Below are 15,225 nucleotides of genomic sequence, written 5' to 3' on the forward strand. Positions count from 1 at the left end.
GACAAATATCGCTTAATTCTAGCAATATTCCTAATGCGAAAAAAAGCGGATTTACAAATAGCAGTGACGTGAGACTCAAGTGTCATGTTTTCATCAAAGACGGTTCCCAAATTTCTCGCGGATGAAGTAGGTGCTACATGCTCATCGCCAACAAGTAAAAGATTAAGCTGTGGGTGAGGGCGGTGTCGCGCTCCAATGACTAGCACCTCCGTTTTACTATTATTAAGCTTAAGCTTATTACACAGCATCCACTTATTTATATCACTAATGCAGGCCTCAATGCAGGAAACAGCAAAAAGTTTGTCAACCGTCGAAGATGACTCAAATGAAAGATAAATTTGCATGTCGTCTGCATAGAAGTGAAAACACATCCCGTGAAATCTAACTATGTCCCCCAACGGTGACGTATACAGTAAATACAAAATAGGTCCTAAGACTGAGCCTTGAGGTACACCACAAAAAAAAAACTGATCTCGACTAGTGGACTTTCCCTCTCAAACCATCACAAACTGCTTTCTATTAGTGAGGTAAGATTTAAACCAGTGGTTTCATAATTTGTATTCGTTTTTGCATCCAGCCAAGAATGGTTTTCTCTTTATTTTGAAAAATGTTCTTTTTAGAGAAATAAACGATAAGGAATTACCCATAAAATTTTCAAAAAAGATGATTTGAAAAAATCAATGCTTACCTTCGTTCTGTATTTGGAGGAAATTTAGGTTTTTTTCTCAAACCGGAAGTCAGTTCGTTTACGCATGCGCAGTTGATCTGAGAACGAGCATGAGGAAAAACCTTCGATGCAAACAACATTTCGTGCGGTGATTTTTGCTTGTGAATGGGTTTTCTGGTCAGCTCACTTTATGATGACGTCAGTCACCGGAAGTAACATTTCACTTCCCTAGCAACGCACGATTATTTTTCCTCTTTTAACCAATGATATTGTTATGTGGGGTTGTCGATGCCGCCGTCGTTTCTTCTGTAAACTCCCTCGTAAAAAAGATCCGAGAACGAAAGAGAAAAACAGTCGTGACTTTCGAGAATGTAAGCAGAATTTATTATTATTAATCAGTCTGGGCAATTAAGAGAAAATAAGGGGGGAAGAGAGGGCATTCCCCATATATAAGGTAATATGTCTCAAGTTATTTTTCGATCGACTCCCACGCTGTACAGATCCCAAGGGGATTAGGCAACAGCCAGTGATATGAATATGACCGGAATGTGTTCCGCGTGGATAGTCCACGCTCAGAGAACACATTCCCTCCATATGATTGGCTGTTGTCTAATCCCCTTGGGATCTGTACAGCGTGGGAGTCGATCGAAAAATAACTTGGGACACATTACTTATGGAAAAGGGCATATACGGGGGATGCCCTCTCTTCCCCCTTTATCTTCTCTTGGCCTTGGAAGGAAGCAAAAACAGTTCTACTGGTTGACGAAATGTTGAGCTTATGGTTGTCAAGATGAAGCTTCAACGTTTAACACTAAGCAAAATAAAGCGCCAGCTGTGCCGATTTAAAAGGACAAAACAAAGTGGGCAACTAAATACAATAGGGCACTGGCAACAGCGCATGTCCCGCTGAAAATGTTTGTCGACGCTGATGACCCGTCACCGTGATCGTGATCGTGATCGTGATCGTGATCGTGATCGTGACCTTCACCTTCACCATCACCGTCACTGTGACCGTGCCCGTCAGCGGCTAATGCCATCTTAATCAGGTTGTATTTATTGATATCTGATATTCTGCCTTTTTCCGAGTGTTTCAAAAACGTCACGTCATTTCCATCGACATCGGTATTGCGCATAGCGTACATAACCCAAACTTCAGTATCGGGCTGAAAATTAAATGAAAAATGATGTCAGAGAGCGCGGAAAGAGATGTTCCATGTACACGCCGCTCTATGAAATAAAGAGATTTGACGTTTTCTTTTTTTATATTGCAGTTGACTCGGGGATACTCGGAGACTTTGCAGGAGTCGAACCTACGATCTCCCGCGAGGCTCCTATAGCTTAGTGGTAAGGCATCCGAACTAAGAATCGGAAGGAAGGTTGTAGGAACGTCTCTTGCAACGAGGAGCATTCAGCTTTTTTCGAGTATCCCCAAGTCAACACCGAAAAAACAAATATCTTGATGTTAGTGAGGTTTACAATTGATTCAGGCAGAACGTAGAAGTACTTTCCCAAAGGGCGCGAAAATGACCGTATTCCTGTAACAGAACGTTCTCGTAAAGAAGGAAATGTGCCAACGCATTTAACGTCACACGAGTAAAACCTCTGAAAATAAGAGCGTCTCACCGGCCCGGGTTGCTCAAAGCAAGTAACCAGTGATATACACCATGGAAACCTATAGGTTTTAATACCTTTTAACCAACGGTTAGCAGTAACCAGGCTTCCAACAACCGATGGTTAAATATATAAATTTGATATCTGATTTAGATTTCATAAAACAATTTATTATATAGATATTGGTGAAATACCAGGATTTCTCCTTTTACTAAAAAATCATCGCAGTGAACAAATCATTTTTATCTTTCACATGTGAGGATATAGGTGTCGTCATGGTAACGAACACGATTAGCCAATAAAACGCGAGCTTCGTCTTTATTGTAAGATACTTTTGTGCTTCAGTATAATTCTTCTCTATTACATTAACATTTTTATTGAAAAAAAATTACGTTATCATGATTTATTTTCATAACTTTCATATCTTGTTTCATGTTACACAACATGCGTGTTTTAGCGGTTGGTGACCACTTTTTCATCATTTCGAAAATGAATAAAACAAGTTGTTTAAAATCTGGACATTTCATCAATATCTATATAATAAACAGAACATTACATGGCCGCTTGCGGATACGAATTTTATCTTCTCTTACTGAAAGTATCTCTCACGAGTGAGCGAAGCGAACGAGTCAGAGATACTTTCAGCAAGAGAAGATAAAATTCGTATCCCCAAGCGGCCATGTAATATCCTCTATTTAAACACAAAATATATTACGTTTGTTTTATTATATTATTGTTAATGTTCTAGTTAAATAAGTCAGTTTAAGTACAAACGATCTACATCCGATCCAAACAAGAGGGAACGCACTCACGAGTATCGAGTATCGCTCGAGTATCGCTCACTTTCCACAGATTTATCTCAAGTTCAAGTTGATCAAATTAGTACCAGTGTTAGTTTATCTAATGTGACGTATCTGATTAAAACATTGGATTAGAACATGGGCTTAATCGCGCGGCGGCCATATTGGCCATACATTTCGTACCCCGAGCCTCGAGTTGAAATGTGTGGGAATGAGGTTCGTTGGGGCAAAACAAAGTGATACGGTTGTGGTGTTTATTTATTACACTTTTTTAACGATTTTTCACTCGTGGTCATTCGTGTGTAGTTTTAGAAACGATCCTCGCGCTTGTTGGATATGAGATGATTAGAGCCAACTCGGCGCCTAATTGGCTATCTATCATCTTGTATTTGCAATTGGCGCTTGAACCGCAAAAGTAAAACGTAAAGAGAGGTTGACCAAGTCATCCCCAACAAAGCAACCTCGTGCCGAGGGAAAAACTCTGGGAACGAGGTTGCCAACAACAACAAAAAAAAAAAACCTCGCGCACACTTTCTAACGCTCCGTTATTTCTCCAAATCTCCGGATAAGTATCCCGCGACAAGAGTCCAGTTTTTGTTCCAGATTTAGCAGTAACGCAAAAGGGAAAAATTTGCTATTGGTTTGACCGATTTATCGTTAAAATAATCCTCCCCAAGCAAAGAAAAAAATGGATCCCATCAGCATTAACAGTGAACGTATCTCTTGATCTAGTCTTACCGTAAACTGAACATCCTCCATCATGTCAGTGGTAGTTGCTGGCCTCGTAAAGTTCACCATCGTATATTCGCCCATTTGGCTGGCAGATTGAATGGTCAGGTTTTGCTGTGAATCTTTGCTTGGTTTTCTCGTAGCTGTACTCCAGTAGTCCTGTCCAAAAGACAAGGAAAAACATTCAGCAACAAAAAAGGGGGAGAGAAAATGCAAAGTAAACTGTGTAAGCGTTTGTTATGAACCGAAAACACGACAACAGGCTGCCCGAAGCCGAAGGCAACACGAAGGCTGCTTTTTCATAGTTTCTATTGTTTTTTTTAGTGTTTTTTCTTTTTTTTTTTTTTTTTCGGGCGGAAGGGATGGGCGCTAATCCCATCCCGTTGCGTGCACGACTTCTCCCCAGTAATGCCTGCTCTTATTTTTCCAACCTCAATGAGTGATCGGCATAAACTTTGGAGAACGCCTGATGGCATTCAAATGCAATGCAACAGGGAGTTTAAAGTGGTTCTATGATTTATCACTTGTTTGTTTTCTTCAGACTTTGCAAGTGTGTTTGCTTAACACCTGACTGGCTAGATTTTGAGCTTTGATTTTTAACCAAAGGCTGTTTACTTAGAGTGTAACTTTTGGATTTCACGTTCCACCATTACATGTATTGACCAATTGGGCCGTTCGAGGGAAAAGTGACGTCATTTAGTGGCTGGCTTAAAATTTCAGCGTGTAAACGCAGCTCATTATTTATGCAAAATACGAGTTTAGAAGCTGGGCCCGGTTGTTCAAAAGCCGATTAACCATAATGCCAGATTAAAAATTAACCAAAGAGTTAATTTCTCTACTCTCAAATGTTGTTCAGAGCTGATATTCGGCAAAACTTTATATTAAAAGACGTGACCCTTGGTGAACAAAAATAAACAAGGAAGCTTTCACCAAAAAGTTGAAAAAATGAAACAAAAGTTTACGCTAATCCTGGATTAAGTTAATCGGCTTTCGAACAACCGGGCCCTGATCATCGCTGTATATTTAGCAATTATTGAATGAGGCTGAGTAGGATATGAAGAATTCTGCAGGTCGAGGAGGGTGTTATCCATCAAGGCCGAAGGCCGAGGTGGATAATATCCTCCGAGATCTGCAGAATTCTTCATATTCTACGAAAGCCGAATTCAATAATTGCTTTATTATTCATTCAAAATATTTTCTTCGCTCAAACTTCTAAACCTACTCGCAGCCATTTTTCTGCTCAACAAAAATAACACAATCTCGTCCCCAGCTTTTTTCGGTCAACGGTTCAATAATTTGCAGCGTGCTGCACTTTTGACGTCATTTTCACGTCGTCGGTTCAATAATCTGCAGCGGGCTGCACTTTTGACGTCATTGATTCAATATGACGAACATAAACATCGTATTGCAAACTTCTGTACGACTGTTTAATATCTTGTCAAAAAACTCATTTCTAGCAACACCAAACGTCAAAAACAACTACTAATAAACTAGTTTTATAAGCTTATACACAGTACTTATAGAAAGTTGAAGCGTACGAGCTTTCGGCTCCTTCTCGGAGGCTTGTTCACATATAAATGAAAAACAAGAGTTGTGAACCGGTAAACTGTTAACGGTCACGTGATTTAGCAACACGTGACCGCAACAGATTGTCCCAGATGTGGGGGAGCAGGTATCTTCCAGTGTCCCTCTTCAAGTCCGGCCTGTGAACCCGGATATAGATGGCCTCTTTGATGCCCCGCCCTATCCAACGATCTTCATGGTCTAACACCTCTACTTCAACCTTATGTCCAGGGTAGTCCCTGTGTATGTGCTGTGAGACTTAAGACGAAGCACTGCTTGGTCTAAGATGCTCTGCGAACCTCGATTTCAAAGTCCGCTCGGTCTCTCCCACATACGAGCTGCCACAGTCCACCCCTTGGCACGAAACCCGATAAATAGCGCCACAAGTGTCTCCTTGTTTCTGTGGGTCTTTCGGAAACGACAACAGTTGTCTGTTACGTTCACGTGTTGCTAAATCACGTGACCGTTAACAGTTTACCGGTTCACAATTCTTGTTTTTCATTTATATGTGAACAAGCCTCCGAGAAGGAGCCGAAAGCTTGTACGCTTCAACTTTCTATAAGTACTGTGTATAAGTTTTTAAAACTAGTTTATTAGTACGTTTTCACCAGTAAAGTGTAACATTCATAAAAGCGTCAAAAACAACTGTTGAACTTCATAAGAAACACTTATGAAATTTTACCTGTGTTTGCACAATTTCTCTGAACGTTGAAATTTAATTTTTCTCGTTCCCATGGGAAATTGTTTTCGGTGTCTTTTCAGGAAAATATTTATATCTTTAGCTTTCAGGAAATGTAAAAAGGACTGTAAAATACTTAAAATTATTCTGCTACCAGATTTTTGTCCACGAAAAACTGAAATTGCTCGATTTTCTATCGGATTTCGTCTTAACAATTCATCTTCGTATTCTCAAACTAGTGAGTCTTTGACGTCATTTTCTCCTTAATCAAGCTCTCACAGTATTTTAAAGTTAGTAATGGCGGGCAATTAAATAGGAAAATTCCAGCGAAAATAAACAGGTGTCTTTTTGAAACAAGGCTTAAAACTTGGGTCACTTATTGTTTAGTTAACATCGTTTCGAAATTCAAAGAAAAAGAATAATTGATCTTTTTGGTCAGAGTATCACTTTAAAGGAACGACGACGGTCACGGCAACGGCGACGCCACAAAACAATTTTCTTGATGAAAAGAGGAAAAATAGTCGTGATGCACGTGCGGCACGCATTTTAGCACGTATATCTGCCTCACTCTACACAACAACGACGTGAAAATACCAAGAGGTTTGAACAACAACGTCAGAGTACAAATACAAACCGTTCATAATGCAGAACGCATAATTATTTATTCTGAATACACAATGAAGTAGGGACCAGTGCGGAAATCATTCCGAAAATCATATTGCCTAGGTTAGAAATCGATTTTTCAGGTACAAATCAGAAACAGGGGCGACAATTTGTCGGACACAAATCAGAAACAGAGGTGACAGACTCGGCCCACAAATTGCTAGACCGCAACCTCGAAAAGCTAAAGCACAATCTCAGTATCAACATTTTCAAACAATCTTTGATCATATTTACCACAGTTATTCACAGAAGAACCGCGTGGATTAAAAAGATGACGACAAAAGATGTGTTGCTTTCAAGTTAATGTTCCTGTTCCTGTTTTATTATCATATTTTCAACGCATTTTCCATAATTATGTAAATTGCTTTTCAATTGATAGCATATCAAATAAACGTTGATGGAATTTGAAAATATATGGACGTTTGTTGTAGCCCATCCTTTCCTTGCATCTTTCACTTTCATTTACCTACCTAGACTACCTACTGAATTACACGTAGGATAATATGTCACGGACTAGCCTCCCGCGAAGACACTCTTAGGGATTCGTCACGCGTTCCTCTCCCACGAACGTATGCGGAAAAGAGCCATCTGGAAATCACGTGCGGGTTACTTAGGAACCAATCAGCGCTGTGCAGATCTCTCATGGGAGCGTCAATGCGTAAACTTCTTCTTTGGATGAATCATGAAAGGGACGAAGCCTTTTCATAATATTCCTCAGAAACATTAATTTTGTTTCCTCGATGGGTTATGCATTTGCACTCTCACGAGTCAAAATGCGAGTGCTTAGCAAGAGTATGGTCTCGTTTCATCTACTAGTAAAATTGAAAGCGCCGTGGGAATATATAAATACGAATGCAAATATTAAAGTATTGCGAGTGTATTTGAACTGTTGAACTGTGTAGTTGATTTGAACTGCACGCAACGAACGCAACTAGGACAGTAGCGAAAAGAAAGCTTGAAAATATCCACCGTACTCATTCTGTGAAGAGCCGCAAACATCTAAGCCAAAGCATGAAATTTATATGCTCCAGTTTCTCTTTGATAAGAATTGCGATCACGCGAAGCCCATTTTCTTGCAGTGACCGTACGCAAAATTTCTCAGGGTCTAAAGTGCACTTCCAGAATCTGGGCCGGAAGTCCGTTGTGATTGGCCAGCGTAAATTTCGGCTCGTTTCAGCACAGGCAGAACACTCTATGTGTTGTTTGTATGAAACGAAGAGAATATATGAGGGTTATGAATAAAGCTCTGAAAATTACACATCTAAATCACATCTCGGTCTAAATATCCCAACAAAGTTAAATGAAACCTTAATCGACTCATGTATGGTGTTTTTCGCCTTCTTGGGCCGTCTAAAGCGTCTTATAGCGAAATTACGCGTGACGAATCCCCCTAAGAATGTCTGCGTAGGATGCTAATGATATCCTTAAACTTTTATACGTACAAAAACTAGACAAAACAAGACGAGATGAAAAGAGAAAAGAATGCAGATTGCATAATGTGGATGATGAGAGCAGTGTTACAAAGGACAAAACAAAAAAAAGGGAAAAACAAACGAGGCCTCATCAGAAATAAAAGAGATCTGCGAAACAAATGGATCATTTGCGCGAACAAAAAATTGAGAATTTGTGGTTACACAACATTCTTGCGTTAGAGGGCCGACTCACTCATTCTAATATTTAGTATTTTGTAACATGTGGAAGGCGTGTACGGAAATTACTAGTCAATTGTTAAACTATAAAAATAATCCGTGTTCTCATTCTGTATCGCGTCAGTTTGTCGCGTCCTGGGTTGTTTCTCGGATGCATGCGGTAGTCTGAAGTGTCAGCCGTCTCCTCGCCCAAACCCGCCAAAGGGGCGAGTAGGCGAGGAGACGGCTGACACTTCAGACTAATGCATGTGGAAGTGATTGTCATTATTGCGTGATCTCTTTGGTGACTCTGAACAAAACAAAACAAAAGATCTCTGTTTTGCTTTTTTTCCTCGTCAACCAACATTTTTATATTTCATCGTACATTTGACACATACATTCAATTGATTAATTTCGAATTTATTAATCGGTGAATGGCAAGGAGATGGCAAGTTGCATCGATTACCAGTTGTATCGATTAGCAAAGGGTCGATTCTTCATCGTAGGTCCACTTTTATTTTCGATTCGCTCGCTTGCCGATATCTCGCACACGAGACAATTGATGACAATGTTTGAACGGGAAATATCCCCCGCAAAATTCGAATCAAACGAACGAAGTTAGGAAAGACTTGGTGCGATAAAAAGTGACTATAAAATTTAATTTAGCGAGTGGCTTAGCAACTCATTGAGTTGAAAGCCCAGTGAACTCTTGCTGCAATGAAGCAGTTTATCGAACGTGCAGTATCAGAGTCAGGGTATCATGATCAGGGTTTTAGGTAATTTGCGCAAAACGTATACCAGGTGATTTATCGCATTTTCAGCGAACACCAAACGGAAAACTGTCATTAACTGTCAAAGTGACAGTAGATCTCTAAACCCCGATGATCTTGGCTTATAATTACAATCAAGCTTTCCAAACGAACAATTTTCGGTCGATTTCCATCTATTTAGGGGTGCTTAAACTCGATGTATCAGAATAAACTGGGGAACAAATCTATCGCGGAAGCCCTTGAATCACTCTTACGCCTCTTTAAGGAACTAAGACACTAGAAAATAAGAGCGCAAGAGATTTGGCAGTTACATGGTGACACAAACAAAAGATAACGAAAACAAAACTAACAATACCAGCTAAACACTGAACTTACAAAAAGATATGAGGTGTTGCTGTTACTGTATCCACCAACGGCAATATCGTAATCTTTCATGCCTGCACCATCACCCGTGGTGCTGAAACCCACTCCGCACCAACCGGTGTTTTTGCACTTCATTGCGAAGTACAGCATTTCAGTGTCGTTATTGTAGGCCCATTGCAACTCGAAAGAAGTCCCATCGGAAGACTTGAGACTAGCGTAGTGCATCATCCCGTCGTGCATATCCGCGCTGACAGCACAGCAGAACACAACCAGTGCCAAGACAAAGGTGATTTGATGAGTGACTTTCATGACTGACGCTCTTCTACTTGTTGGAAAAATGGTACAAGCTTTGTCAATATCAGAGCTCTTCCCTGAGTATTCCAAAGAAACTGTGTTGCTCAGAGAGCGTCGACTGACTGTTTATAAACTGATCTTTGGCATCCCTTGCATTTTAAAATAACCGATGAAGATACCATTGACGTCACCTGCCTAGATTAAGTATAGCAGTTTCTTTATTGGCTGCGAAAGCAGTGGAGTCGATGGAAATTTTAATGACAAAAGGAGGGTCTGCAACCTAATGTCTTAATAACCAGCGGGAATATTTGCCTTTAAACATCACAACAACCCGTCAATGTCAATCCAATGTCGTGCATAGCATTAAATAAAGCTCATTAAGACCAACAATTTTCACATCATTTCTACTTGCCTTAAATAACGTGGCATAGTTCTTTTGGAAAAAAATATTTGGCATGATTTGCGTTTAAGGCAGCGTTTACAGGCTTAAGCATTTTGGTGCAACAGTAAGGTGCATTAGATAACCCGAATGGCAAGACATTGAAAACACATTGAAAAATCTCCTTGGTAATACCAATGAAAACCCAAATAGCGCCGATGAATTGGAAAAATATCAATATGATGATGCGCGCTCTTGATGTCGAAAGTGTACAAATGGTACCCTTCGTCAAGGAGGGTAAGAGCAGTGTGAACATCTTCACATTTGAACTTATATTTAAAAAGTTGTGGGTTCACATGTCGTAGATCTAACATAAGACGCTTTTTCTCATCGTCCCGAACTGATACACTCAAAGGGTTGACAACCCATGGTTGATTCGAGACAGTTGAGACACACTGAGTTGTTAAGAGATCTCGTAAAGCTTCCGTAACTAATCTACAGTTATCTATGGTCGTATTATTGTTCGGCAAAACACATGACTCTGGAATTGAAAGCAACAGTAACTTATAACCCTCCTTAATTAACGATACTGAGCACAACCTCCGTAGGCTTCAGTGTTTCCCAAGCTTAAACATGGCCGTTAAGCTTCCCTCGAACACCACTAACACCAACACTGTTTTCCCAGAAATCGCCTCCTTGCATGAACATGAACATCACTTCATTAAGCTCTCCCTCCCAAGCAGTGGGTGTACAGATATTATCAGGCAATGTCAAGGATTCGTTATCATTTAAATCAATGAAAAAACCACTTAACTTCTTTTCTTCCTGTGGCTGAGCTACAGCTAATAAAGGACATTCGTTACGCCAATGGCCAGGTTTGCCGCAACCGAACCAAGTCCCCAGTTTCTTGCTTTGCCCGCCAAAAACTGGTCTTCTTATGGAGCAAGCAGATGAGGGGAAATGTTATGAACTTATGCCGGGAGAGTAAGAATAATGCCACGGGGATGAAATAGTTGTACTTCCTAGTGGTCTGGAAAATCTGCTATACGGCTCTTTGCTAGTTTGGTTGCGCGGGTTTTCGCCATTTTCCGTTGAGCCTCCTTCTCGGCTTTCCTCATTTTATTTGCGTCTTCGTCGTTATCGGCAAGTTCGTTATCCCTGTACTTGCCGACAGTTTTCCAACCATATTCGGAGAGGTCGGCTATCAGAATGAGTTTCTGCCATTTATCTATCAAGTCTATACCTTCATCTAGCTTGGCAATGCATGAGTCGTATTTCCCGCCTATGACGGCACTTTTGGCTTCGCTCACTGCGGCCTTGATCTGTTCATTGTACTTGTTCTCTTGATCATGGCCTTTTTTCTGGAAAATACGTCCTTCTGAGAAGCGGATGCGTTTGAGTCCGTTCAGTTGATTGGATTTTATTATCCATGATCGACGCGATCTTGTCGATCATCGTGGACTGCTGGTGGTGAATTTCAGCTTGAATGGCTGGTGCACCAACATGGCGGCTCCATACAAAACTCTATAAAGTTGCGTGAACTGAAACTCTTCGACAAATCACTCAGAAACGATGTACCGCACAGACCTGAGAATTGGTGAGGTGATTTATAGATGTGTCTCCTACAACATTCTACGTTTTTGGCTTAATTCATGTAAGTTATAGAATTATCGGTTTCAGTAGAGAAATTTCGCCTCTCACATCGCCCAAATATCTATTTTTGGGACTGCAAATGGGGCTTGATAAAAGAATCTATATTGGACCAGGGTTTACTCTGGAAAACACAATTAATATATCTATTGGTTGTGAGCTGCAAGCGACTCGAACTTTCGCTCCAAAGGAATGCAAAATCATCCAAACAGTTGACTTCCTTTTAGAAATCGTTGCTAAGACAAAGGGATGCAAAAACATGCAAAGCTGTTGTTTAACATTGAAACAAAAGAAACGTTGAACAGTGGTGAACACTTATTTGTTGTTGAATCGAATCGTTTAACAAAAAACCCTGTCAAGTGTAGTAACGCAGCTGAGGTTAAACGAGCTACAAAAAGAATCGTTTGTCAGGTGATAGTGAACTACCATGTGACAAACTTCACCGATTTAGACTGATGGTTTCGGTCGAAACGTCTGTGAATAATTAAGACCAAAATTCCAGAAAAAGGTTCAAAAAATCCTCACTTGAATTGAATCTGGATGAATAACAACATTCTCTTTCAAAAAGAATAAACCTTCACAATCAAACAAACAAACTGTAACAGAAAGAAAGCTTTTCTATTTTTAGCGGTGATTAAACTTTAACAAGAGGCTACGGGTAGCCTACACTCTGTTCGAAAGGTTTTTAGCCGACTTCCTTTAAGTTCACAGTATTTCAGTAGGTTTTTTTTATGCTACAATATCTTGGTAAATGCTAAGTTTCATTTCCGTAGTCCGAAGTCCACAGTCCACATTCCGGGACACAATGATAAGGTTAAGTGCGATCGTGAGTAGTATACCAAATGGGGGTTCTGCGGAGGGCGGATCATGCGAATCGATCCGTACCAGTGAATAGAAACATAGAGTTATAGATCGACATGATGAAATACAAGTATGGGGGTAGGGTTCATTTGGAACTAACCAATCTGTGGTGGTTATTTCATTTTGGTCTATTTTATTACAGAATATTTGCATTGTAGAACAGGGAACCACTCGTCCGACCAGCCTCATACAAGACGTGATCTGAATATTTGATAACTCGAACAGGACCAACGCACTTCATTGCACAAATACAAAGAAATCTTTTTGTTTCCTATGTGAATATTTAATAAGCTGAACAGGACAGACGTAATTGATTGTAGTCTGTGTGCAAGAAAGCACCACACATCCTTTTGTTAAAGAAACTCAATGACGCTATTTGTTGATGAAGTATTTTCTTTATGCTAAACCCATGATCTGAATTTTCGTTAATCGCACAGTTCTATTACTCACAATTGCTATAAGCACACGCACAAACGTAGTTTCTTTTAATAATGTCATTCTGATAGATTTTTTCATCGTTAACTGTTCGTTTATACTTCTCCATTCTCTTTCGCAATTTCAATTCTTGTTCTGAGAAAATTAAATTATCAAACGTTACATGAAAACATTCATGTTAAACAAAAAAGAAAAAGAAAAGAAAATATGTATATTTATGTATTAAAAAGTTTCGCGTGAATGGAATCCGCTTGCGTATTCAGTTTCGATCTTTTGTTTTTCATCAAGAGCATTTCAAGTATCAAAGAATCGGGTTTGCCACGGCATTTCTTGAGGACTTTAAAGTTCTTAATTAAATTGTCAGGTGTTAAGGCAAGCTCGACCCTCAAAGTTTCCCGTATCTTTCACTCTTCCCTTTATTTAATGACCGATCTTTTCCATCACTTTTGTTGAACATTAAATGACCCGCCAGCACAATTGATTGCGCAAATACAAAGAGTCCTTACTGCTTTTTTAAATTTGTATGAGACGTGACTCGAATATACGATGAGACCAACTCAAACCGGACTGGCACAATTGCTTGTTTCCAAGGAAGGAAAAAGGGGGTTTAACAAATACAAAATCGTACTGGTTTTACAGTAAAAAACGGGGTTGCTGGGACACCGCTTTTCTTGGATGCTTCCATACAAAGAGACAAGATAATTAATGTTTTCGACAATATATTAAAGGATCACAAACTAAAAGTTGGACTACATTAGGAGCTTATGTACACATTTGTCCGTCTTTTTACCAAATTTTTCTGCTTGGATGTTTTGACTTTGTAAACAGTCCCGTAAGTACTTTTCGTTGGTATTGATTAGGTACTTTTTCTCCGAGCAAATCTGAGCAGGCATGCTGTTGGGGGAGCAACTGTCAACAGCAGAGTAACTCAGAGCAAAATATGAGTAGGTCCCTGTAGGGTTTAGGGTTAGGCAACAGGCAACAACAGAGTTGCTCCGAGTAACTCTGAGCAAATATGAGTAGGTCCCTGTAGGGGTGCAACGCGGAGCTCCGAGCAACTCCGAGTAACTCAGAGCAAAATATGAGAAGGTCCCTGTAGGGTTTAGAGTATATTAGGCAACTGGCAACCACAGAGTTGTTCGGAGCTGTTCGGAGTTACTCGGAGTCGCTCGGAGCTCAGCTTTGCACCCCTACAGGGACCTACTCATATTTGCTCGGAGTTACTCGGAGCTGGTTGGAGTTGCTCGGAGGAAATTTGTCGCCCAATTTTCTCGCCCTACAGGGACCTTACCTTGCTCGGAGAAAAAGTATCTAAACAATCCCGCTCGAAATGTACTCACGGGACTGTTTACAAAGTCAAAACATCCAAGCTGAAAAATATTGTGAAAAGACGGACAAATGTGTAAAAAAGCTCCTAGTTTAGTCCAACTTTTAATTCGTAATCCTTTAATATATTGTCGAAAACATTAATTATCTGCTGTCTTTTTATGCAAGCATCCAGCAAGCAAAGCGATGTCCTAGCAACCCCTTTTTGACTTTAAAACCAGTGCGATTTCGTATTCGTTAAACCCCCTTTCCTTTGAAACAAACAATTGTGCCATTTCCGTTTGAGTTGGTCTCATTCTATATTCGAGTCACGTCTCATAAAAATAAAAATAAAGCAGTAAGGACTCTTTGTATTTTCGCAATCAGTTGTGTTGGTGGGTTATTAAATGTTCAACAAAAGAGATGGAAAAGATCGGTCATGAAATAAAGGGAATAGTGAAAAGATACGGCAAACGTTGAACAGCTTTTTCCTTCCTTACGGACAAACTTGGAATCCATTACATAGACGTATACTACACTTTTATACAAGAAACAAGAATTAAAATTGCAAAAGAGAATGGAGAAGAAGTCTAAACGAACAGTTAACGATGAAAAAAATCTATCAGAATGACATTATTAAAAGAAAATACGTTTGTGCATGTGTTTGTATAGCAATTGTGCCATTAACGAATTTTCAGATCATGGGTTTAGAATAAAGAAAATGCCTCCTCAACAAATAGCGTCATTGACTTTCTTTAACAAAGGGATTTGTGGTGATTTCTTGCACACAGACTACAATCAATTATGTCTGTTCCGTTCAATCTATCA

At 39.8% G+C, this 15,225-nt stretch overlaps 1 protein-coding gene across 1 annotated transcript; it reads right to left on the bottom strand.

Moving 5' to 3' along the window:
- Window positions 1–1,363: 1,363 nt before the first annotated feature.
- LOC138041587 (uncharacterized) lies at window positions 1,364–9,807 on the bottom strand. The gene is made up of 3 exons (XM_068887331.1): window positions 9,486–9,807; window positions 3,817–3,966; window positions 1,364–1,830 (listed from the first exon to the last, which is right to left on the bottom strand). The coding sequence occupies exons 1-3, from the start codon at window positions 9,780–9,782 to the stop codon at window positions 1,510–1,512; spliced, it is 768 nt and encodes a 255-aa protein (XP_068743432.1). The 5' UTR covers window positions 9,783–9,807; the 3' UTR covers window positions 1,364–1,509.
- Between the last annotated feature and the right edge of the window lie 5,418 nt (window positions 9,808–15,225).

This window comes from Montipora capricornis, chromosome 3 (assembly GCF_036669925.1).
Source record: "Montipora capricornis isolate CH-2021 chromosome 3, ASM3666992v2, whole genome shotgun sequence".
Lineage (NCBI taxonomy): Eukaryota > Metazoa > Cnidaria > Anthozoa > Scleractinia > Acroporidae > Montipora > Montipora capricornis.

Excerpts from the sequence above, each read along its gene's own strand:
- LOC138041587 (XM_068887331.1), bottom strand. The coding sequence starts at position 9,782 with ATGAAAGTCACTCATCAAATCACCTTTGTCTTGGCACTGGTTGTGTTC. Across the intron at positions 3,967-9,485 it reads GCAACACCTCATATCTTTTT|GACTACTGGAGTACAGCTAC; the intron begins GTAAGTTCAGTG and ends TCTTTTGGACAG. Across the intron at positions 1,831-3,816 it reads TGGAGGATGTTCAGTTTACG|CCCGATACTGAAGTTTGGGT; the intron begins GTAAGACTAGAT and ends TTTAATTTTCAG.